Consider the following 25,878-nt stretch of genomic DNA (forward strand, 5'->3'; position numbering starts at 1 on the left):
CACCTCCTATATAAAGAAGTCGAGGGACAGATCATCGAATCATTGTCTGCAAACCCTAGTTTTCATATTCGTCGAGTACTTTTCGGCTGAAACCTTCGAGATCTACTTGCCCTCTACTTCTAACTAAACCCTAGCCTATAATCCATAGGCATTGATAAGTTAATCCCTTGTCACCATCCTTGTTATCCACGCGCAATGTGTGAATTCTTTTTTTCTTGGGGAAAGAACATGATTCCGTTGTGAGCTTTATCAATTACCAACACAAATTACATCATTTACGAACATACTCAAAAGAAAACTAGGGGCTTCACTCACCCAATTACAAGAACTTTCATTATCAAAACAAAACCTAGCTAGCTCATAAGCTACCTGGTTGGTTTCCCTTGGACTAAAACTGAAGATAACTATTCCAATGCTTAATCCCAAGTCGACACAATCTGCATATATCACAACAGATTCATCCCACCATGCTTCTTCTCCCAAATTAACACGCCTAGATAACTTCCGATGAGTCCGATTCAGCAATAATGGAGTTGTAGCCCACAATCTAAAAGCTAGAGATAACCCTTCTTTCATGGCAAATGCTTCTGCCATCGTTGCTGGTAATCACGGAGGACCGCTCCCGTTGAGCCTGATTTTACCTGGCTTGCTCCACTTCACTTGTCTATCTATCGAAGGGCAGGACCCTACTTTACCAACATTTGCAATTATTGCCAAAATAGACATTTTACATATGTTCAAAGGAGGGATGGGTTCATCCCGGTTTCTTTTTTACCAAAGCCACCACAAGTACCAGCATGCCACAACAATCACTTCTTTTAAGACGACACTATCAAAAACCTTGCAGATTATTTTGTTGTAGCCGCATGAGATGTTCCAGGACCGCTAGACGGATCTATCCATAGTTGTAGCTTCTTCGATCATATTACTCAACCCCAAGCCCTGCCACAAATCTTTCGCAGTCAAGCACAAGAAGAATAAGTGCATGACCGTCTTTGGTCCCTGGTTGCATATTAGGCACTCGCCTGACGTGTCAATATGGCGATTTAATCACACATTTTAAAGGAACGTTTTTGCTTCCGTACGCACCCACCACAAACTCGCCAAACCGCGAAAAGACGTGGACGGTTAGGATTCGGTCATACCGATTCGGGTCTGGGGGCATGATCGTCATTTCCTGTGGACTTCGGGTTTGGCTGGGTTCGTATCAGCCCACGTACAAGCCCGTATGACCCATACCTCTATGTATTATACGCCTACGTGTCCACGCGCGGCCACGACGGAACCGCCGACATATAAATGTCTTTCTCCCCTGTCCTCTTCACCACATCTATCCAAAGCAAAAGCAATCCCCAAATCGGGCAAAAAACCCTAGGTCAAGAACGGCAGAGCTCGCTCTCGTGCTCGTTCGCGCTCGTCCATGGAGAGGGGAAGGGGAAGGAGGGGAAGGGCAAGGAGGCGGCGGTTGAGGAAACCCGGTTGGCCGCTTCATCGGCGGGCGGAGCTGCCCCGGATCCGAGCTCCGCTTGGGGCCGGAGGACGGTGGGTGCACCGGCGAGCAAGAAGCGTGCGCACGAGACGGAGGCGCGAGAGCGGCGGCGCCGGAAGAAGAATCGGAAGAACCGCGAGAGCGGGGAGAGGAAGGCGGCGGGGAAAAGATCAACAGCCCCGACGACGTGCCCACCTTCGAAGAATCCGACTCCGCCGACCCGTCCGAGGTAAATTTCTCCGCCGACCCCGACGACATGCATGAATGCCTTGCTCGCTCGCAAGATTGTACGAAATCCGTGGATTTGGCTAATCTATATGCTGTGAATTTGTTGTACTACCAAGCCATTTTGATATTTCTAGTAGTTCCGAGAGATGAATTTGAGCTTGCTCAAGTGTTCATCCGAGGTTCTTGCTTGGTTGGGTTCCCTGTAATCCCTATCTCGCTCATAAATAAGGCTATCTAGTTTGATTAGCTTGCTATTATGAGCTGGTTCCTAGCAATTATATGGATCTACGCCTTTGGATGATTCACTTATCAATTGTGCCTGCTTGCAATTGATGTCTAGACAGGTTTTAGATTAAGCTGCTACTACATTGTATGGACAAAGAAGTTTATCATAAATGTGGCTCCAATACTAGCGAGATGTTGCTCGTTAATCACTGCATGGAAGCCTTGATTTCTTGGCTGGAGCTTTGCCTTCACTAGAGTGTCATGTGCAAGTCATGCTACTGTAAACTTGATCATTTGGTGTTGTTATTGTTACTAATTGAACTATGGTTGCTTGCTGTGTAAGGATATTCATTGGAATTCTTTATTGATGAACTGTGTATTGGTAATGATTCAATTTGTTTGAGAAGAATGGATGGATGCCAACTATTGTTGGATTAATATTCATCACAATCTAAATCTGTCCATATTATGATGATTGATGCTATGGTTGTGGCTTACTAGGTTTGATGTGACCTCGGTAGCTCTTGAGTACTGCTACTTGGTTGCTCACCTTGATGGATAAACTGTTGGTTTTTATTAATAGAGATCCTCACGGTAGGGTATCATACATATGAATGCCACTATGATTGTTTTATGAAGAAAATAAGGGTTTCTGATGGTTTAATAGCTAGGTGGTGCTAGGTGGTGTATGTGGCTGTCAAAGCTTTGTGTGTATCTGGTTTATACTTGGATATGCTTGTATTTCATACTATTTTGCATATCTTCATCTACTGGGCACTTCAAGTTTTTGTTTGCCTCAAATATTGCTACCATCACTTGGTCTATACGAAGTGATGACTAATACCTTTTGAGCATCTGCTCATTGGTGTGATTTGAGCATGCATATTGATGGATTGGATCCTCTGGATCCTTTCCGAGTATCAAGTATACCTTTCTCCGAGCATCTAGACATATATAGTGTTTTTCTTCTGTGATGGTATTGCCACTTGTTCCATTCCAAACACTAGTTTTTGTTTAAATTAGATATGGTATGTATAGTTACTAACTAAGTGCATTTATACAAATAATTACTTTGCATTGTTTTCATTCCTTTTCTATTTATAGTTATTACATTGTTTATATGCAATAGCAGCTAATTAACCTAATTTACTTCATCTAACAGGAGGATCCTTCGGATGAAGTCGGTTCTGACCGGGAGGATAGGGACCGGAAGAGCGAGGCATGTTCTCCGCGAGGCTTAGGTGCGGGGAGATTCGCTACCTTCTTGGCCCGAGGTAGGTTCAAGTGCCCCTGGTGCAGCCGCAAGGAAATGCCAGACGGACTTCCTCGGCATGTACCGAGCATGCCACCTACACTCGGTGTTGGCAGCGGGCGGACACCCGCACACATCGGGGCCAAGCATGCCGCCTACGGCCTGTTCCTCAAGAAGTACGCCCCCGGCAGTAGGAGCATGCGGAGGATGGTGCCGACCTGCTCGCCTACCTGCTGCCGACACCTGCTGCCTACCCGATGCCTCTTTCTTTAGTTGTGTGTTTATGTTAAACTCTGTCGTGCTTGTGGTGTTAAAACTTGGTTAATGTCTGTTGTGAACTATGTTTCTATTTAAGTATGTGTGAACTATGTTTCTAATTAAGTATGCTTAGTGTTTAAGCATGTGTATGATGTGCTTACTACATATGCTGATGTGTTGTGCATGCTTGGCCGTGTTGTGTGCTTGGATGCTAGGTAAGCATGTTCTATTTGCTTCTTTGTTGATCTAGCTCTGTTAGCATGATGTAGTGACAAAGATTTTTTTTTTAGATCAACACGGGTTGCCCCCAGCCCCAATTTCATTGAAAAAGAAGCCAAGTGTATTACGGAGATTAAAACTAGACACCAACAAAATAAAAGGAAAACAGGGTTTATCGGGTAGATTGGCTGCCATCCCAACCAACTCCGATGTACCGGGATAGCACTGGAACAGGTTTAGAGCGATGATCACACACTGAAAACAACCGCCATCTAAATCCATTACATGGGGTCAAACGGATAGGTAGGACACACTAGCACAACTGCCATGCTTCAATTCACCAAGTGACAAAGATTTTGCCAAAGTAAGCGTTTGATTATAGGAAATCATGTGTCGGTTTTGCTCGGTTGTGTTGCGGACGATTTGTACATAATTGATACGGAATTTTCCGAGTGGAAATGGGGGAAAACCTCACAGTAATCTAAAATAAAGACGGCGTGTTGGCGGTACGGTGGAGTTGTTATCTTATGTGATACTTGACGGCAACAAATCTCTCGGTCAACAACAACAAATAGCTCATTTCACAGCTACAACACTCACAGCAGACAGCAGCCCAATCTAGACATGACTAATGGGCCAACTCCATCCAATTAGGCCCATTAGGCTACATATAAAACAGGAACAACTATCTCATTTAACAGCAACAATAATCGCAGCGGATAGCCCAATCTAGATTTGACTAATGGGCCATCTCCAACCAAATTAGGCCCATTAGGCTAGTTGAGGTGGTACATATTAAATATCAAAAAAAATGAAGCAAAAAATGGGTGTTGCCGCGACTCGAACCGCACACCTCGTGGGAAGTCGTCTCGCGAGGGTGAGTACGGTAACCGAGTGGGACAGATAGATACATGTTGACATCTCAAGTAATAAAGGTATCTATAGTTATTTTATCACTTCCGTTAGGTTATCAAATCCATGTTTGTACATTTTTCAACACACGAGATCTTTGTGTAGTCTATTATATACAATTCACTAATTCACTAATTGAATATGAAATAGATAATTCAATATGAATCTTAACACTAAATTTGTAATATATATGAATAACAACTTAAAAAATTGAAAATAGCTAAAATTCTAGTCTTAGTGGATTAGAATTTTTTGTTTTTGTTGGGTTTTGTAAACAATTTGGTACAAGAAATAGTAGTCATTTGAGGACGAACAGATCTGAACACACATAGAGACTCACTTAGATTACATAAATATGTCACTTACATAAATAAGGATGTAAACAAGTACCACCGTCGTTACATAGATAAGTCCGGGGACACGACACGGTACAATATATAAAAACACGGCATTTTAAATAAACACGATAAAACTAAAAAGTAGAGAAACGTGCATGACAAGCTTCACGAAATTCCTCCTCAACTTTCTTCCACCCTGGCCGGCGCTACTCGACCACCGTACGTCATCAACACCTCACTCCTCGTAGGGGAGGCGGTGCATCACGGTTTTCGGTGGGGAAGATGCACTCGCAGTTGGTGAAGATGTTGTACGTCGTGAAGAAGATTGACTCGCAGCCGCACCGAGAACACTTGGCCGAGGAGCTCGTACGCGTCCCACGGGTTGGTGAGGGTGACCGTGAGCAACTTGAGGGTAACGCCGTCACGAACCTCGTCGAGGTGGAACATCGGCGGCGATCCCGGTGGGAGGTGGGCGAAGCCGGCGGTGAAGAATGCGTCGGCGAGCTCGACGGGGCTCCTCCACTGGATTGCGCCCACACACGGAGCGTGCGCTCGACGAGGACGCCCGGCGGGTAGCGCAGCTGCTGGCACGGTAGGCGGCCGAACGAAGGTCGGTCCGAGCGTCTTGCATCTTACGGTGGTGCTTTGGCGTTCTAGGAAAGGATGAAGGGCGTCGTGTACGGAGTGGAGCTGGGTGGTGTGTGGGAGAGGAATGTAGACGTATAAATAGGCTAGAAAAATGTGGTGTGGGAGACGAAGATTGTTGTTTGGCGATGAAACGACGCGAGTGACGCGTGCATGTAGCCGTTGCCGTTTCGCACATTAATCGAGGGGTGTCCCGTGTCGTTGTCGTTTTACACCGAAACGGGCGGCGCGTACTGCTATCGGCTGAATCGACCGCGACTGAAACGGGGCTTGCTGGCTCATTCATGGCGACGTCGTGGCGATGCATGCATAGCTGAGTCACTGCTGCGGGGCGCATGCATGCCGTCGTCGTCGCTTCCCGCGCATGCAGGCCTAGGCCGGCGCATTGCACAACGGGCACAAGGCCAGACCGCAACACGGCCCAACAGTCCATCTAGCGTGCCCGCTCGGAACCCCCACCCGTGTTCAGGAAAAAAAAAGGAGTCCAGCCAATCAGATTGCTGTATATTCAAATATTCCTAAAAATTTCAGAGAAAATCTAAAAAAAATAAAATCTTCAAAAACAGTGTATACATATCAAGTAGATGTCTAGGAAATTTATTTGGGTCGTTTAGACAAGGTCGAAAAAAAACATGCTTAGAAATGAGGCCATTTACCCTACCTTTGGAGCCTGTTTCGGCACTTTTTGACCAACCATGGGATGACCCCATATTGTCGGCAGTGGTGCACCATGTCATTTAACACACTTCAAGCCATGAGTTTTGCAATTTGCATGTGTGAATGCACTTGTTCATGTGGTGTACACCCCTCAAATACGGTGTCAAAACAGTGGATCGTCTGACGGCGCGTGTGCAAGGTGGTCCCATGGTTCTCATCATTTTGATCGTCTGTGTGTTCGCTATGGTTGTCAACATTATCAAATTCATCGTACGCAATCTGCATAAATTATGACATGAGGAACCATATATAATTTGATGATGCTGGACTGCTGGTAATCGAAATGAAAAATAGTGGCTCACATCAAACTCATCTTCGCTCCAGCCGGCTTCGTGCTGCAAATTATCCTCCATTTCAGAGTCATCGGAATTATAGCCGACGTACTCGTTTTGTTCCTCAATCATACCAGATATAGAGTTCTCCATATTCTGTAGTATTGGACCATAATTAGAATTGAAAAACCGGCAGAATTGCTTCCTCTTACTATGCTACAAGATGAAGTCATGGTACCTGTAATTTTAAACCCTAGCGGGGAAGATGCCGGAGCCGGTGGCGCGCCTTTCCAAGGTCGTCGATCTGCGGGGGGCTTCGCGCGCGGTCGGCGGCGTCGACGTGCGAAACAACCACCGGCGGCGACGGACGTGCCGGCAACAACCGCCGACGGCCGGGCCGGCAACAACCGCTTGCGTTCAACCTAGCGACGGCGTGGAACAGCTCGATCAGATCTCCGGTACGTGCCGATGAAAACGATGCATGCAATGGGAGCTAATCACGGTGATTAGCTTAGCACGTGGGACCCACCCACGTGGGGTCGTCCGTATAGATACGCCCAGGCCCTGTATACCCATACGAGTCTTGCACTGGGCTTGGATATGGGTTTCGGCGGGCAGCACAAAAAAACAAAATCGGGACCACCGTACCCCTTCGGCGATAAGTCGCGAGTTTGGAGAGGGTGCGCACCGAAGCACACCTCTTAAAGGAATAATACCATGTAGAGAGCGCCAATAGGAAAAAAAATTACTTTGCTCAGGATCTTTAACTTCCAAAAAAAATTCCAGACAGGATTCGTCGTTGATATACTAGGAGCAGCCAAATGTACAACATTGGGTCCAAATTGATGCTTCCACAGTGTATGATACCCCGATCTAACCGTATACCTACCATGCTTTGTATGACTCCATACGACAAAGTCCTTGAATCCCTTATTATTGATCGGGATTTGCATGATCCTCTCCTTATCAAGAGTACATAACAACTCATTGAGAAGCTCCACATTCCACTTACCTGTACCAGAGCTTATCAGCTTGCTAACTTTTGCATAAACCACATCGGCCCTAGGTGAGATAACCATCCTTGTAATGCTCGAAGGGATCCAAGGGTCTTGGCAAATGTTAATCTGTCTCTATTGCCAACTCTCTTGATATATCCACGTTTAAAGGTAGTTAAACCAACCACTATACTTTGCCAAGTAAAGGGGGGTCCTTATTTTGGACCAGCTTTCAAAATTTCACCACGTGAATAGTATTTACTTAGAACATGTGCACAAAGAGAATCGGGTTCATTAGTCAACCTCCAAACTTGCTTGGCTAGCACTGCCAAATTGAATGAGTGGACATCTCTAAACCCCGTGATGCCTTCATTTTTTGGGATCACAAAGCTTCCACCAAACAAACCAATGCATCTATTTACTATTCTCATCATCACACCACCAGAACTTTGATATTGCATCCATCATACTTTTGCAAACGTACTCCTTTTGAAATTAGGAAAACAGAAATTGCATATACCGGGATGGCCTATGCCATTGCCTTCAGAGGAATTTCTTTTCCACCCAATGATAGTTTTTTTTTTACTTCCAGTCATTAATCCTTTAAATGATTCTTTCAATAAAATGTTTGAAGCAATCACTCCTATCCGGAGAGGCCAAGGTACTTATCGGACAACGTGTCAATATGAAGAGCTTCACAAATTTCAGCTCTTAAAACAGCGTTAGTACTCTTTTGCTGGTATTTTCTTTCGTACGACATTTGAGTTAATAAAAAAAACCACTTTATCGAAAAAGGGTGAAAGTCAAGATAAAGCTATCCTCGCCCCAAAATATCTGTTTACCGTTTTCACGGAATGTCGTCCAAGATTTGTTGAAATTGTAAACCCACGGAATGTCGTCCAAGATTTGTTGAAATCGTAAACCCACGGAATGTCGTCCAAGATTCACGGAACCTATATCTTTCGTTGGATTGAGTTTTGTGCATCCTTATTATACATAGGCAATTAATGTGTAAACTCTTTTGCTAGTATATGCTTTCGTACGACATTCGAGTTAATAAAAAAAAATACTTTATTGAAAAAGGGTGAAAGTCAAGATATCTGTTTTTTTTTTCACGGAATGTCGCCCAAGATTCGTTGAAATTTTGAACCCACGGTGTACTCATCATCTAGCATTTATAACATGGAAGAAACCACGGAAAGCAAGTGATCGCTACGCTACACCAAACTCTCGGTCGTTTGCCATCTGTTCTTGCTAGCTTTTGCAGGTCATTCTCGACGGATCGTATGGGCAAAGTAGCAAATGTTTCGGGTCGTTCTCGGCGGATCGTATCGGCAAGACGCAAAACAGCCCGAGACCAACACTAATGCGGAATCCCGTCAAGTAAAACAAAACCCTAAAATGTGGAATGCTTCTCCATTTGTGAGATTTTCCAAAGAGAGCTCGAGCACGCCTCCCACGCGCACTTCTTGCCACGTTTCGCGCGCGACGAAATGGACCGCGGCTCGCATAAGGGAGAAGCGAAGAACACACGAAAGCTGCCGCGCACTTCACTTTGCGGTGTGGCACTTGCTGAAGATTAGCACCAAGCGTTTGCCGATTATCTTTGCCAATCGGAGCCACCAGGAGTTTACTGAATCAGAGCAGTTTCAACCGCATCGCCCAGCGACAAAGACGAGTAAAAAAGGACGCAGGAGAAACCAGCCGAATTTCTTCCGTCCTATGATGATGGGCTCTGGAGAGGAAAACAAAAGGAGGAGGAGCAGGCGGTAAGAAACAAAGAGACCGTCGCCGTCGATCGACGGTGACGTCTCTCGGTGATGCGTCTACCTAAGATACCTGCGCTCCTGACATCATGTGAGCAAGACACGCACACTCTCGCTCGTACATCCTGCCCAGCCGGGCCACTAGCTGCTCCCTGAGCTCTATAAATCGCACCTACTTCTCCCCACATACACAGCCACCACCTCTCCTGCTCTACTCGCCTTGCTTGCTTGTTCGGCCTCCTCCTCTCGCAGCTAGCAGCCTCTCAGCTTCTTTCGCTGTATCAATCGACAGAGGCAAACTGCCGAGGAGAGCCAAGAAGCAGACATGGTAACAAGCTCTGCTGATCCAGCTTGTTCTTCAGCCAATCCTTTTCCTTGGCTGTAGCCAAGATTGAGTCTAGTCTTGCTTTCACAGTCGACTCAATCTTCAAGCAAGAATCTTCCTTGCAATACTAACAGTGGATAACTTGACGCATGATTGCAGTCTGCGAACGAGGGCGACATGAGGCTGAGGGTGGTGGTCATGGACGGCGAGGCTGCGGCAGCGGCGGAGCGGAACGCCGCCAAGGAGAAGCTGATCGAGTACACCCTGGACGGCTCCGTGGACATCAAGGGGCAGCCGGCGGTGAAGGGCAAGTCCGGAGGGTGGCTCGCCGGAGGCCTGATTCTCGGTAAGTTATCTGCTTATCACCGTCTCCTTCTCCACTAAAAAAGCACTAGCAGAAAGGAAAAGCAAGAGACCTGATGATCGATCGGCCAGGCCCTTTTCTAGCTAACTTTACGCTGCTATATGCGGTCGTGGCATGTTCAACTATGCGAGTCGATCTGAAGTGACGTCGCGTCTTCCCTGAAAGTGGCCGATAGACACCAGGTCTTTCTGCGGAATTCTGCATGCTGAAGTGACATCGGCCATGCAGACCCCGGAACTGGGGATTCCCTGTCACGGGGGGAGCCTCCTCGCGCGCACCGCTGATGCTAATTTAGTTTGGAGACAGGAGACGTTTCGTCCATATGATCTAGCAGCCGGTGCCGCCGATCGGCTGATCCATCTGTACATGGCGCTATATGTATGTGGTTGGACAGAATCATTAGCTAGCTACACGTTATAATCGGAACTAAAGTGGCGGGCTTTGGTTGATCCGTCATCAGTAGCTCTACATTGCTTTCAGGGGGAAGTGTGTCGGAAAGGCCATTTCGTTTTCCCGGCCTTGTACAGTAACAGTTGCATATATGTGCTAGCTTGTCGATCGCTTTTGTTAGCACTGTTTGTGTGCGAGTGTGTGTCGTTTATTATGTGGTTTAGCTAGGTGTTAGGACGTACTGTGCTGCCGACTGATGAACTGACTGTTGGCGGTGGTGATTTGATGTTGCAGTGAACCAGGGGCTTGCGACGATGGCCTTCTTTGGCGTCAACGTGAACCTGGTGCTGTTCCTGACGAGGGTGGTGCAGCAGAGCAACGGCGACGCCGCCAACAACGTCAGCAAGTGGACCGGCACCGTCTACATGTTCTCCCTCATCGGCGCCTTCCTCAGCGACTCCTACTGGGGACGCTACAAGACCTGCGCCATTTTCCAGGCCATCTTCGTCTGTGTAAGTTTTTCATTAGATAAATCTACGACAGTTAATATGGATCAGAGGAAATATCTATGACACACATCCAGTGATGCTATAGTTTCCAAACACATGATGTGCCAGGAATAGCACGTAGTACAGTGGTAGATAGGTGGTGTGATCGTCCCGTGTCCAAGCTCCAAAGTACTGTGGTCCTTTTTTGCCCCGAAAACGAGTGCTCATGTTCTGTACTTGTTTGGAGTTTGTACACGTTAACCATTTTGTCCGCGTACGCTAGAATTGAGCTGAAGCGAACGTGTCCGGCCGGGGACTATCGATGGGCACAAACACATCGCCATATCGGCGGTCATGTCGACGCAGTAACTGACCTGTACACACATTTTTTCCTGCAGGGTCTCGCGCTGCTGTCGCTCTCGACGCGCCTCTACCTGCTCCTGCCGGTGGGGTGCGGCACGGAGCGCACGCCCTGCGCGCCGCACTCCGGCACGGAGATGGGCATCTTCTACATCGCGCTCTACATGATCGCCTTCGGCAACGGCGGCTACCAGCCCAACATCGCCACCTTCGGCGCCGACCAGTTCGACGAGGAGGACCCCGCCGAAGCGCACTCCAAGGTCTCCTTCTTCAGCTACTTCTACCTGGCGCTCAACCTGGGCTCCCTCTTCTCCAACACCTTCCTCAGCTACATCCAGGACAGAGGCAGCTGGGTACTCGGCTTCTGGCTCTCCACCGCCGCCGCGGCCTTAGCCCTGCTGCTCTTCCTCGCCGGGACGCCACGCTACCGCCACTCCCAGCCCTGCAGCAACCCCATCGGAAGCATCTGCCAGGTCGCCTCCGCCGCCTGCAGGAACTGGAAGTCCGGCGTGTCGCCGGAAGCGGAGATGATCCTCTACGAGGGCGACGAGAAGACCGATTCCTCCGGCGGGAAGAAGCTTCTGCACACCAAAGGCTTCAGGTACGTGTCATGTCTCATGTCATGTCCTGTCATGTGAAGTCGCGACGTTTAATTCGGGTACGTTAACTTAGCAGACGACGCAACGAATTAACTCAATTTACCATATACCGTATTTACACAGGTTCTTGGACCGAGCAGCTCTCACAGCCATGGACACCGACGACTCGGCGTGCACGAAGCCGCGCGACCAGTGGAAGCTGTGCACGGTGACGCAGGTGGAGCAAGTGAAGAGCATCCTGCGGATCCTCCCCATCTGGCTCTGCACCATCCTCTACTCCGTCGTCTTCACGCAGATGGCGTCGCTTTTCGTCGTGCAGGGCGCCGCCATGCGTAGGACAACCATGCTCGCCGGCTTCTCCGTCCCGGCCTCCAGCATGTCCATGTTCGACATCCTCACCGTCGCCACCACCATCTTCCTCTACCGCCGAGCCATCTGCCCGTTCCTGGCGCGCCTCACGGGCCGCCCGACCGGGCCCACGGAGCTGCAGCGGATGGGCCTCGGCCTGGTCCTGGGTGCCATGGCCATGGCCACCGCCGGAACCGTCGAGCACTTCAGGAAGGCCGCCGCCACCACCGCCAACGGCAGCGACCTGCACATCATCTGGCAGGTGCCGCAGTACGCGCTCATCGGCGTGTCGGAGGTGATGATGTACGTGGGGCAGCTCGAGTTCTTCAACGGGGAGATGCCCGACGGCTTCAAGAGCTTCGGGAGCGCGCTCTGCATGATGTCCATGTCCCTCGGCAACTACTTCAGCGACGTCATCGTCACCGCCGTCACCAAGGCCACCGCCGTGCAGGGGCGGCCGGGATGGATCCCCGCCGACCTCAACGAGGGCCACCTCAACAAGTTCTACTTCCTGCTCGCCATACTATCCGTTGCCGACTTCGCGGTGTACCTCGTCTTCGCCAGCCGCTACAGGAAGATCGGCAAGGTGGACGGAAGGAGCGATGACGAGGAGAGCTACGACGACGAGCAGGTGGCGCCGACGACATGCCACGCATGAGCGACTAGCTCGGCCTGTCCCGTTGGCCTGGCCATGGTGCGGTGGTTCTTGAGATGGAGACTAATTCACGAGCTAGCATTGGTTCTCAGAGCGCGCGACGAGTCTCTAGTTGATGATAGGACAATGCATGGGATCGACGGTGGAGTGGCATCTACCACTTAATTAAGAATAAGCGTGCTAATTAAAGATCAATGCGCACAACTATGATGTGATGTATGCATATGTGTATATGTTGGTGCTCACATTTTTGGCCAATGTAACGCGAGATAGCTGTTACTGACCACCCATGTTCAGTGTATTCCTGACTAGCCTGCTACCACTTCACTTGTAAGCACTGATCGATCCACTTCATTCGTATGCATATTTCACTTCATTTGTATGCATAACTTTCTTTCACCCTTTTTTTTTTTGAACAATCTTTCACCCTTTTGACTTTCTTGAATTCAGTTTGCAAGGTGCATTTTGTGTCATTACTGTGTGTTGCATGCATGTTGAAATGAAGTAAAAAATATTCCTCAATAAATAGAAATGAAGTGAAAAACAGCTCAAATCAACAAAGGTGGAAGTAAATTGCTACATTTTGAAGATGCTCCATCTCCATCCATCATCATCGACACTGCAATATTCCCGGCCAACTTCAGTCAAAAAAATATGGATGTAATAAAAAAGATTTGTTAGCTTTGCTCACTGGTTTCTAGCAAGGGACATTACCTTTGCATCAACTGAACTTTGGCTGCATCACTGCTTATTACCGAAAAAAAGTATAGTGCATTACAGATCCTACAATATAGACCATTTTCTCTGTTCGGTGGCAGTTTTAAGATTCTCATTAAAGTTGGAAACACTCCTATTACTTCAATTGCTCGTGATGTTCTAAGACTTACGCATTGAGCCTTTATAAACATCCTAGAAAGGGTGTTTGTTGTGTATCAAAACAATCTATGAACTCCACCAGAAGAATCAAGATGGAGTTATTTTTTACATGGATTTCGAGAAGGCTTATGAAAAATTGAAATGGCATTTTCATCAAGAAACGTTACAGTATGAAAGGTTCTCACAAGAACGGGGTGGCTGTATTGCTATGTTTGTCCAAGGAGGAAGTGTGGGAGTTTAAGTCAACGATGACATGGGGCGTTACTTTCAAACTAGAAAATTATTGAAATAGAGTGATTCCATCTCTCCAATTCACTTTTATCTAGTCGCCAATATAGTGGCTGTCCTTATAGTGAGGGCTAAGGAGGATGTTCACGTGAGTGTTATAATCCCGCAGTTGGTCAATGGAGGAGTTTCCATCCTTCAATATCTTGATAGACAATTATTTTCATGGAGCATGGTACGAAGAAGGTTGTGAATATGAAGCTAAGTATATGCATGTTTGAGAAATTGTTTGGCCTCAAGATTTATTTTCACAAGAGTGAAATATTTTGCTTTGGTCAAGCGAAATAGGTGAAGGAGAAATATAAGACTCCCTCCGTTCCAGTTCGCAAGGCAAAGTTCAGAAAAATATTTGTCCCAAAATGCCTCACCTCCTAGGCACATTTGCATTTAATGTGGGAGTAAAACTGATTCATTATTGCATGCAAAAGACTCCTCCTTTCGTATCCCACCGTGTAAAACGAGGCTCATTAGTACTTTGCATGCATCATGTGTGAAACGGTTTCAGTTTTTGCATGTTCATTAGTACTTTGCATGCACCATTTGCATTTAATGTGGGATTAAAAATGAATTAAAGGGTAGAAAATAAAGTTCTTTTTAATTTCCCAATTAATTGCAGCGCCGATGTTAACGTTTTTACGTGGAAATTTAGAGCCAATGAGAATTCACCTTGGGCCAAGATATTTGAAAACTTTGCCTTGCGAACTGGGACGGAGGGTTGTTTGGTTGAAACATTGATTTTCCAGCCTTTTGGTATGTAGCTAGGTATCCCAATCCATTATCATAAACACCTAAATAAGGGATGGAAAGAAACTAAGGAATCACCTTGAGAAAAAGTAGTGTGATTGGAAGGGCAAGTTACACCGAGCATACCCGAACTTGGTAGCTTAGCTCGCCTCAGTTACCGTACACAAGAATACGCAATATACGGTCACTCAATATGGAGCAGGGCTCGTATCGGTCACTAGCGAGGGTAGCGCGTTGTATTTTGCTGATGTGGCCTACATTTGAACCCATATGTCAGCCACCTACCTACCAGAGGGACTATTTGTGAATAATGGAAAAAATAAAAGGGCTAAATTGAAAAAATGACAAAGAGATAGGGATCCGCCGGCGCATCCGCCTCTGTGGAAGCACCGCAGGCAGCTCGTGGATCGCGTCGGCCTCGTGTCCGGCTCGCCGCCGGCGCACCTCCTCCTCCGTGCCAGCACCGACAGTCGCCGTGGATGGCCTCGGCCTCGTTGCCGGGCTAGCTGCTGGCGCGCCTCCTCCTCCGTCCAACATCGGCGGCAGCTCGTGGATGGCCTCGATTAGTTCGCCGACGCCGGTGGTCCCGTCGAACTCTGGCCTCGCGGTGTAGCTACTCTGCATGTGCTACAGGAACTCGAATGGGGATGATGCAGTTGGGCCGCCGAGAGCATCTGGTCGAGGTCATCGTGCGGGCGGGCACAAGACCTGCGTCGCCGTTCGCGGCAACAAGCGGCAAATCTCGCGCGGGAACGACAAGGATAGGGAAATGGACAGGGAGAGGGACAAGGCGGAGGTCGCCTTATCGGTCTCTGTGGACGGCGAGCATATTCTCCACCTCTAGCAACCCTCGATCCCAGCCCGTAATGCAACTGTCTCCCAGCTCTTGTGTGCCCAGCGACCATGGAGATTCTTTTGGAGGTTGGGAACTAAGGAGGGAGTTTAGGGTAGAGGGACTAGTTGTTTGGGTGGGGAGGGGGGATTTTGTAAAAATATTGCACAGCTAAACCCTTTGAGGTCTGACCAGTGAGTCAACTGCTTGCCACATTAGCAAATACAAAGCTCTACCCTCAGCAGTGACCGTCGTTGGTCCCCTGAGCTGTATTGAGTGACCGTATATTGCCTATTTTTATGTACGGTAACTGAGGCAGGCTAGGCTACCAAGTTCAGGTACGCCTGTGTATTTTACTCTTATTTAGCAGAGGAGGTTTCAATGTTCAAAATTGCCCTAATACAAGTTTCTGGGAAGACACTGGTTAGGTGACACTTTAGTTAATATGCATCGCTATATGGTGTTATCCCGAGGAAGCACTTTACAGTGCAGAGGTTGTAGGGATTCGTTGCATACAAAACAAAAAATTTCCTACCGCGAACACGCAATCCAAGCCAAGATGCAATCTAGAAGACGGTAGCAACGAGGGGATTATCGAGTCTCACCCTTGAAGAGATTCCAAAGCCTACAAGATGAGGCTCTTGTTGCTGCGGTAGACGTTCACTTGCCGCTTGCAAAAGCGCGTAGAAGATCTTGATCACGGCGCCACGAATGGGCAGCACCTCCGTACTCTGTCACACGTTCGGTTGTTGATGAAGACGACGTCCACCTCCCCGTTCCAGCGGGCAGCGGAAGTAGTAGCTCCTCTTGAATCCGACAGCACGACGGCGTGGTGTCGGTGGTGGTGGAGAAACCCGGCGGAGCTTCGCTAAGCGTGCGGGATGTGGTGGAGGAGAGAGGGCCGCTAGGGTTTGGGAGAGGGGGCGCCGGCCACTAGGGGGTGCGGCCACCTTGTGGTCTTGGGGTGGCCGGCCCCCTCCCCTTGGCCCCTCATTATATAGGTGGAAGCCCCAAGTGTTGGACTACAAGTCTCCGAATAAGACCCGAACCCAAAACCTTCCATGTGATAGGGAAACCTACCCAAGGTGGGAATCCTACTTGGGATGGGATTCCCCCCTTCCATGTGGGGGGGGGGGGGGGGCCGGCCCCCTTAGGGGAGTCCACTTGGGACTCCTCCCCCTTAGGGTTGGCCGGCCATGGGAGGTGGAGTCCCTCCGGGACTCCGCCTTCCTTAGTGGTTTCTTCCGGACTTTTGTAGAACCTTCTAGAACCTTCCATAGAACCTTCTGGATCATTTTAAATCTTATAAAATGACTTCCTATATATGAATCTTATTCTCCGGACCATTCAGGAACTCCTCGTGATGTCCGGGATCTCATCCGGGACTCCGAACAAATATTCGAACTCTTCCATATTCAAGTTCTACTATTTCAACATCCAACTTTAAGTGTGTCAGCCTACGGTTCGCGAACTATGCGGACATGGTTGAGTACTCACTCCGACCAATAACCAATAGCGGGATCTGGAGATCCATAATGGCTCCCACATATTCAACGATGACTTTAGTGATCGAATGAACCATTCACATACGATACCAATTCCCTTTGTCACGCGATATTTTACTTGTCCGAGGTTTGATCATCGGTATCACTCTATACCTTGTTCAACCTCGTCTCCGACAAGTACTCTTTACTCGTACCGTGGTATGTGGTCTCTTATGAACTTATTCATATGCTTGCAAGACATTAGACAACATTCCACCGAGAGGGCCCGAGTATATCTATCCGTCATCGGGATGGACAAATCCCATTGTTGATCCATATGCCTCAACTCATACTTTCCGGATACTTAATCCCACCTTTATAACCACCCATTTACGCAGTGGCGTTTGATGTAATCAAAGTACCTTTCCGGTATAAGTGATTTACATGATCTCATGGTCATAAGGACTAGGTAACTATGTATCGAAAGCTTATAGCAAATAACTTCATGACGTGATCTTATGCTACGCTTAATTGGGTGTGTCCATTACATCATTCATACAATGATATAACCTTGTTATTAATAACATCCAATGTTCATGATTATGAAACTAATCATCCATTAATCAACAAACTAGTTAAGAGGCATACTAGGGACTCTTCGTTGTTTACATATCACACATGTATCAATGTTTCGGTTAATACAATTATAGCATGGTATGTAAACATTATCATAAACTCAAAGATATATTATAATAACCATTTTATTATTGCCTCTTGGGCATATCTCCAACAGTCTCCCACTTGCACTAGAGTCAATAATCTAGTTTACATTTGTAAAGATATAACACCTTGGCCTTCCGGTGCTTTATCATGTTTTGCTCACGGGAGAAGTTTTAGTCAACGGATCTGACATGCTCATAAACGTATGTATTTTGCAATTCATTTGCGTCTCAACGCATTACTCATTTTCCAAATGAGTCGGCATTAAATATGTTTGGTCTTCTGGTGGAACCTTAATTCCGCGGTCTGAAATATGTCACTAATATTGTCACACACAATATAGCTTCCAAGTTCTGACACTATCGAAACTACACCAAGTTCTCAAAGAACCTCTTGATTTAACATCCTCAGTCATTGTCAAAACAATGACATACTCTGCCTTCATTTGTAGAATCCGTCACAATATTTAGAATTCTTCTAAATCTAGCATAGACAACTTCTAGCTCATTGTGCTACCTTTTAAACAACACTTAGCCTAACTGAGATTGAAATTTTATTTTTATATGTGACCAAACTAATATCGGTGTAACACCTTACATCGATTTGTTTGTCATTACCCCATATAAAACTATATATATATATATATATATATATATATATATATATCCTTGGTTCTTCTAAAGCACACAAGGATATTCTTACTGTTTGTCCAATGATCATCACATGAATCATTCTGGTATATGCTCCTAACCTTTTAGAGCATAGGACATCTGATTTTGTACATATTATTCGTGATCTAAAATCACTCATGTGTTTTTACTCATCGAGTGTCAATTACACTCAAGTCTTGTTAAACCTTCGCATGAAAAGAACACCTTCTTAATATTTCTATATTGAACTACTTCAATATCCATTCTATGTACTTTGACTTAAACTTATTATGTGTTTCAATCTATCTTCATAGATCTTGACACTAAATATGTTTTAGTCCATATCCTTTCATTAAAGTTAATTCTCAATGAAACCTTTTAATCAAGTATATAATTACATTATTTATAACCAACTATATGTCATCTACATAAGTATTATAAATATGTCTCAGCGCTCCCACTTAATTTCTTGCAAATGCAAGCCTCTTCATCGTCTCTGATGAAATCAAAAACTCTTTGACTATTTTCATCTGGTGAAGATTCCAACTCCGCGATACTCGCTTCATCCAATTGAAGTTCGTATACCTATCTAGTATTCTACGGACTAGCAAAACTGTTGGTTGTATCTTGTATACACCTTTAATACACACTTCTGTTAAGTAATGTATTTTGCCATCCTACTAGCATATCTCATAAAAGAAATATGTAGCGATTACTAGAATAATCCACATATACTATAAGCATTGCTACGGAAGATCTAATCTTATCGTAGTCAACTCTTTGAACTTTATCATAAACAACTTTTCGATAAGTCAAGCTTCATCAATTTTATAGATCCATTTACTTTCAATAAGTATTCATCTATCTTGGATTTCATGGCGTATAGCCATTTTAACGGAGTCAGGGCCCATCATAACTTCTTTGTATGTAGTTGGTTTATCATTGTTTAAAATCAATCCTTTGTCCACAAATCATTTATTTGATCACAAAGTAAACCATACCTACAAGGTTCAATGTGTACTTCGATCTCCATGGCTAAAACACTTTGTAGTCATGAGAGCCATGATCGTCGTGGCCGCTTCCGGAACCAATTCCGATGCTGCGCTACTCTGATCATTATGCTCAGGTTCATAAACCTTATAGAGTTCTATTGTCCTCCCACTCAAATACTTCGCTAGAAACAATTTCTCGGAAATAAGAAACATTGACAAACACTTTTGTCTTTGTCTTGTGGGAAGAATTCCCAATCAAATCTCTGGGATAACCAACAAAGACATTTATCCAATTTTGGTTGTAAACTTATTTACTTATGCTATGCATACCAAAATTTAAGAAAATATTATCAGGGTTCATACCCATGCCATAACTCGTATGGTGTCATTTCAAACAGATCATGATGATGCTCTATTCAGTGTAAAAGCGGTAGTCTCTAAAGCATAATCCACAAAAATATAATGGCATCAATATTTTATCTCATCATTGATCCAACAAGGTTTGGATACATCTCTCGGATACTCTATCATCACTATGATACTCCAAGAAACGTGAGTTGTAGAATAATTTCATAACTCTCTTAGATGTTCGCTAAAAACTCGTAATTCAAAATTTTCCACCATGATCCAATCATAGATGTTTGACTTTTCTATTACGATGATTTTTACTTCATGCTGAAATTTATTTGAATTCATTCAAATGTTTCAAACTTCTTCCTTATTGAATATATCCACATATATATACTCAATTCATTGTTGGAAGTTCTCATGAAGTAGAAGAATCTCCTGCACACAACTATGCCCAGTGAACCACATACATCAGCATGTATGTTTCCACTAAGTTAGTTGCCCGTTCAACTCTTGGCCTATGAACGGTATTTTAGTCATTCTCTTTAGAAAAGATTTGCAAGCGCCAAACGATTCAAAAATCAAATGACTCCAAAAATCCATTTGCATGGAGTTCCTTCATGCGTTCTTTTCTAACATGACCTAAATGGCGGTTCCACAAATAAGTGGAATTCAAATCATTTGCCTTTTAGCGTCAGTATTATGTGTGTGTGTTTCACCATTAAGATTTATAATAACTTATCCATCGTACATGGAGTAATGTCATAATTTGAACAACTCATTGTTTTCATTTGACCAGAGCAAAATAACAATTATTAAGTTCTTTATTATAAATTCTAAGGGCTAGGTAGAATGCCAACGATAAACATAACAACACTTTATTATGTTCCAGACGTGCATTATTACCATATTCCTTATCAGTCACTTAGGTCATTGTATTCTTGTATTGCGTTATTTTGTATGACACTTCATACCAACCAATATGGTACTAATACCCAAGAATTTCATTGTGTGACCAAACGAGGAATACATCCATAACATGTATATCATTTATATACACTTGAGCTAGACTTTATAGTCTTTTCTTTCTTTCTGCCAATAATCTTTTTGTAGTTTCTCTTTTAGCTTTCCTCATTATTCATAAAAACACTTCAACATCAATAACTTCTAGGTTTGTTGGTCAAATACCAATAACCTTGAGGTTCTTACTTTGAAGTTGATCATCATATGACAAGTGTTCCAGATTTCACTATTAGTAACCTTTTAATATGATGAACAATTTCACTCATAATTTTATCCATCATATCATGACGACTTTTCGAGACCATGTCTGTACATGCTAGGCTCGTAAAGTTTAACCTCAGTATTCGCATGTGCAAATCTGGCTTGCACCCGTTGTATGTACACGTAGAATCTATACCTTAGTATTCGAAACAACGAGTCTTAGCAACGGTGCATACTAAGGATGATCACTTCATGGATATGCGAATATCGTTAGTGCCCCAATAGTTGGAGGATTGGGACGCCTTGCGTCTTCAACCTTCGTACATTCCCATAAAACTTATGAGTTTATGTAGTCTCACCAAATTATATTCTATCATCTTGCAATAAGGTCTTAGATATCACATATATCTCATACCTTGATTATTTCTAAAACTAAATTTTCAGCTCCTTATTTTTCAAACAGATTTGAACTTCAAGTTTCACGGAGACAAGATAACTTTAGGTACTAATTGAAATCATACTTCTTTGAATCAACAATGTGAGGTTTACTAAAAGTTTGCAATAGGACTTAATCATTTCTTGATTCTTTAACAATACGGTACCAGTCCGTAAAGTTTATTGTCAGATTTTAACAGTATTTCAATCTCAATTACAAGACTAGTGCATGGTAGAAAACGGATGCCAATACTACAAAATTAATTCAAAATACTACTCAGACTATGTTCATAATAATTAGTTCATGTTTTAATCTAATTACTAATGAACTCCCACTTAATACAACATCCCTCATAGTTGTTAAGTGGTACACGATCCAAATCCACTACACCAAAACCGATCATCACGTGAGATGATGTAGCTTCAATGGTGAACATCAACATGTTGATCATATCATCCATATGACTCGTGTTCAACCTTTCGGTTTCCGTTGTCCCGAGGCCATGTCTCGTACATGCTAGGCTCGTCAAGCAAACCCAAGTATTCCGCGTGTGCAACATGGCTTACACCCGTTGTATGTGAACGTTGAGTCTATCACATCCGATCATCACGAGATGCTTCGAAACGACGAACTATATCAACGGTGCATACGAGGGGAGAACACTTTATTATCTTGATATTAATGTGAGGGATCATCTTATAATGCTACCGTCGCGTTCTAAGCAAAATAAGATGCATAAAGGATTAACATCACATGCAATTCATATGTGATATGATATGGCCCTTTAATCTTTGCGCCTTCGATCTTCATCTCCAAAGCACGGACATGATCTCCATCATCAACGGGCATGATCTCCATCATCGTAGGCATAGCGTCAAGGTCCATGGCGTCGTCTTCATGGTTGTTCACCTCATGTAGCAACTATTACAACTACTTTGAAAAACTACTCAACATGAAATTTAAAGACAACCATAAGGCTCCTGCCGGTTGCCACAATACAATAATGATCATCTCATACATATTCATCATCACATCATTGCCATATCACATCACCAAACCCTGCAAAAACAAGTTAGACGTCTCTAATTTGGTTTGCATATTTTACGTGGTTTAGGGTTTTCGAGTAAGATCTAATCTACCTACGAACATGAAACACAACGGTGATACTAGTGTTGTCAATAGAAGAGTAAATTGAATCTTCACTATAGTAGGAGAGACAGACACCCGCAAAGTCTCTTATGCAATACAAGTTGCATGTCGAACGAGGAGAAAGTCTCATGAACGCGGTCATGTAAAGTTAGCCCGAGCCGCTTCATCCCACTATGCCACAAAGATGCAAAGTACTCAAACTAAAGACAACAAGAGCATCAACGCCCACAAAACAATTGTGTTCTACTCGTGCAACCATCTATGCATAGACACGGCTCTGATACCACTGTAGGGATTCGTTGCATAGAAAACAAAAAAATTCCTACCGCGAACACACAATCCAAGCCAAGATGCAATCTAGAAGACGGTAGCAACGAGGGGATTATCGAGTCTCACCCTTGAAGAGATTCCAAAACCTACAAGATGAGGCTCTTGTTGCTGCGGTAGACGTTCACTTGCCGCTTGCAAAAGCGCGTAGAAGATCTTGATCACGGCGCCACGAACGGGCAGCACTTCCGTACTCGGTCACACGTTCGGTTGTTGATGAAGACGACATCCACCTCCCCATTCCAGCGGGCAGCGGAAGTAGTAGGTCCTCTTGAATCCGACAGCACGACGGCGTGGTGTCGGTGGTGGTGGAGAAACCCGGCGGAGCTTCGCTAAGCGTGCGGGATGTGATGGAGGAGAGAGGGCCGCTAGGGTTTGGGAGAGGGGGGGCGCCGGCCACTAGGGGGTGCGGCCACCTTGTGGTCTTGGGGTGGCCGGCCCCTCCCCTTGGCCCCTCATTATATAGGTGGAAGCCCCAAGTGTTGGACTACAAGTCTCCGAATAAGACCCGAACCCAAAACCTTCCAGGTGGGATTCCCCCTTCCATGTGGGGGGGGGGTGGCCGGCCCCCTTAGGGGAGTCCACTTGGGACTCCTCCCCCTTAGGGTTGGCCGGCCATGGGAGGTGGAGTCCCTCCGGGACTCCGCCTTCCTTAGTGGTTTCTTCCGGACTTTTCTAGAACCTTCTAGAACCTTCCATAGAACCTTCCGGATCATTTTAAATCTTATAAAATGACTTCCTATATACTACCTCCGATTCAAGGAATAAGGCGCCCTCGTTTTACGTGCTTTTCGTTTGACCAAGAATTACTTCAAATATATAAAGATTGTTTGTATGAAATTAGCATCATTAGAAAGTACTTTTCAATACGAATCCAACGATACTAATTACATATAATATAATCAAGATTGTGTTGCTCAATTTTTATGGTCAAAGTTCGTCTTGGAATACGCGTGCGCCTTATTCCTTGGGACGGAGGTAGTATGAATCTTATTCTCCGGACCATTCCGGAACTCCTCGTGATGTCCGGGATCTCATCCGGGACTCCGAACAAATATTCGAACTCCATTCTATATTCAAATTCTACTATTTCAACATCCAACTTTAAGTGTGTCACCCTAAGGTTCGCGAACTATGCGGACATGGTTGAGTACTCACTTCGACCAATAACCAATAGCGGGATCTGGAGATCCATAATGGCTCCCACATATTCAACGATGACTTTAGTGATCGAATGAACCATTCACATACGATACCAATTCCCTTTGTCACGCGATATTTTACTTGTCCGAGGTTTGATCATCGGTATCACTCTATACCTTGTTCAACCTCGTCTCTCGACAAGTACTCTTTACTCGTACCGTGGTATGTGGTCTCTTATGAACTTATTCATATGCTTGCAAGACATTAGACAACATTCCACCGAGAGGGCCCGAGTATATCTATCCGTCATCGGGATGGACAAATCCCACTGTTGATCCATATGCCTCAACTCATACTTTCCGGATACTTAATCCCACCTTTATAACCACCCATTTACGCAGTGGCGTTTGATGTAATCAAAGTACCTTTCCGTTATAAGTGATTTACATGATCTCATGGTCATAAGGACTAGGTAACTATGTATCGAAAGCTTATAGCAAATAACTTCATGACGTGATCTTATGCTACGCTTAATTGGGTGTGTCCATTACATCATTCATACAATGATATAACCTTGTTATTAATAACATCCAATGTTCATGATTATGAAACTAATCATCCATTAATCAACAAACTAGTTAAGAGGCATACTAGGGACTCTTTGTTGTTTACATATCACACATGTATCAATGTTTCGGTTAATACAATTATAGCATGGTATGTAAACATTATCATAAACTCAAAGATATATTATAATAACCATTTTATTATTGCCTCTTGGGCATATCTCCAACAGAGGTTATATCGGATATACCTCTAAATATTGCCTCTAGGAGATCCTTGACGGGAGAAAAATGGGTATCCTAGCTTAATCTTGTCGAAAGGTTGACGTTCATCCATTTTATAAGATGACCCTGATATGTTAAGATGGAAGGTTCATGTCACTGGGGAGTTTTCAATCAAGTCTATGTCCCTTAACATAATGAACGATGTGCATTCATTCGTAAGAAAATATAAACTACCACTTAAATTTATGATTTTTCTTGGTTCTTGGGTAAGGGGTAATTTTGACTGAACGCAATCTAGCTGAACGTAGTTTGAAGGGAAATAAAAATGTTTATTTGGTGAATAGAATGAAACAATTCAACATTTGTTATTCTCATGTACGTCCTTTTGCACGATTGTGGCACATAGTATTTTTTTATTTCGATATTGCATCGCCAGCCCGTATTTTGAATATACTTGGAAAGTGGTTAGTGTGCTTTAGCAAGAAACTTGATGTACAAATTTGGGTAGGTTTTTGTGCATTATGTCTGATTATTTAGAATTATCACAATAATGTTGTTTTTAACAACAAACGAAGTTTCCATTTTTTTTTCATGTATGCATATATCTACTCATTGGATAAATATGCGGTCCTTACTTCATCATGAGAGGAACGAAGAAACTCCAGAGTCACTCGCCATGCCCATTCCCCACCGGTGGGAGATCTCCGCTCGCAGATTTGATGGGATTCCACGCTCGTAGGGGGGAGATTGTGGCCACCATGGATACCAGGCCGTTGAACTCCGGCCTCGCGGTGTCGCTACTCTGCATGTGCTGCAGGAACTCGAATGGGGATGATGCACTTGGGCCGCCGAGAGCATCTGGTCGAGGTCATCGTGCGGGCGGGCACAAGACCTGCGTCGCCGTTCGCGGCAACAAGCGACAGATCTCGCGCGGGAACGACAAGGATAGGGAAATGGATAGGGAGAGGGACAAGGCGGAGGTCACCTTATCGGTCTCTGTGGACGGCGAGCATGTTCTCCACCTCTAGCAACCCT

General features: G+C 44.9%; 1 protein-coding gene across 1 annotated transcript; it reads left to right on the forward strand.

Annotated features, from left to right (window-relative positions):
- The first annotated feature begins 9,542 nt into the window (after window positions 1-9,542).
- Window positions 9,543-13,095, forward strand: LOC124688079 (protein NRT1/ PTR FAMILY 7.2-like). The gene is made up of 5 exons (XM_047221795.1): window positions 9,543-9,644; window positions 9,801-9,987; window positions 10,690-10,907; window positions 11,282-11,844; window positions 11,966-13,095. The coding sequence occupies exons 1-5, from the start codon at window positions 9,642-9,644 to the stop codon at window positions 12,846-12,848; spliced, it is 1,854 nt and encodes a 617-aa protein (XP_047077751.1). The 5' UTR covers window positions 9,543-9,641; the 3' UTR covers window positions 12,849-13,095.
- Window positions 13,096-25,878: the final 12,783 nt, after the last annotated feature.

Source organism: Lolium rigidum, chromosome 2 (assembly GCF_022539505.1).
Source record: "Lolium rigidum isolate FL_2022 chromosome 2, APGP_CSIRO_Lrig_0.1, whole genome shotgun sequence".
NCBI classification, from domain to species: domain Eukaryota; kingdom Viridiplantae; phylum Streptophyta; class Magnoliopsida; order Poales; family Poaceae; genus Lolium; species Lolium rigidum.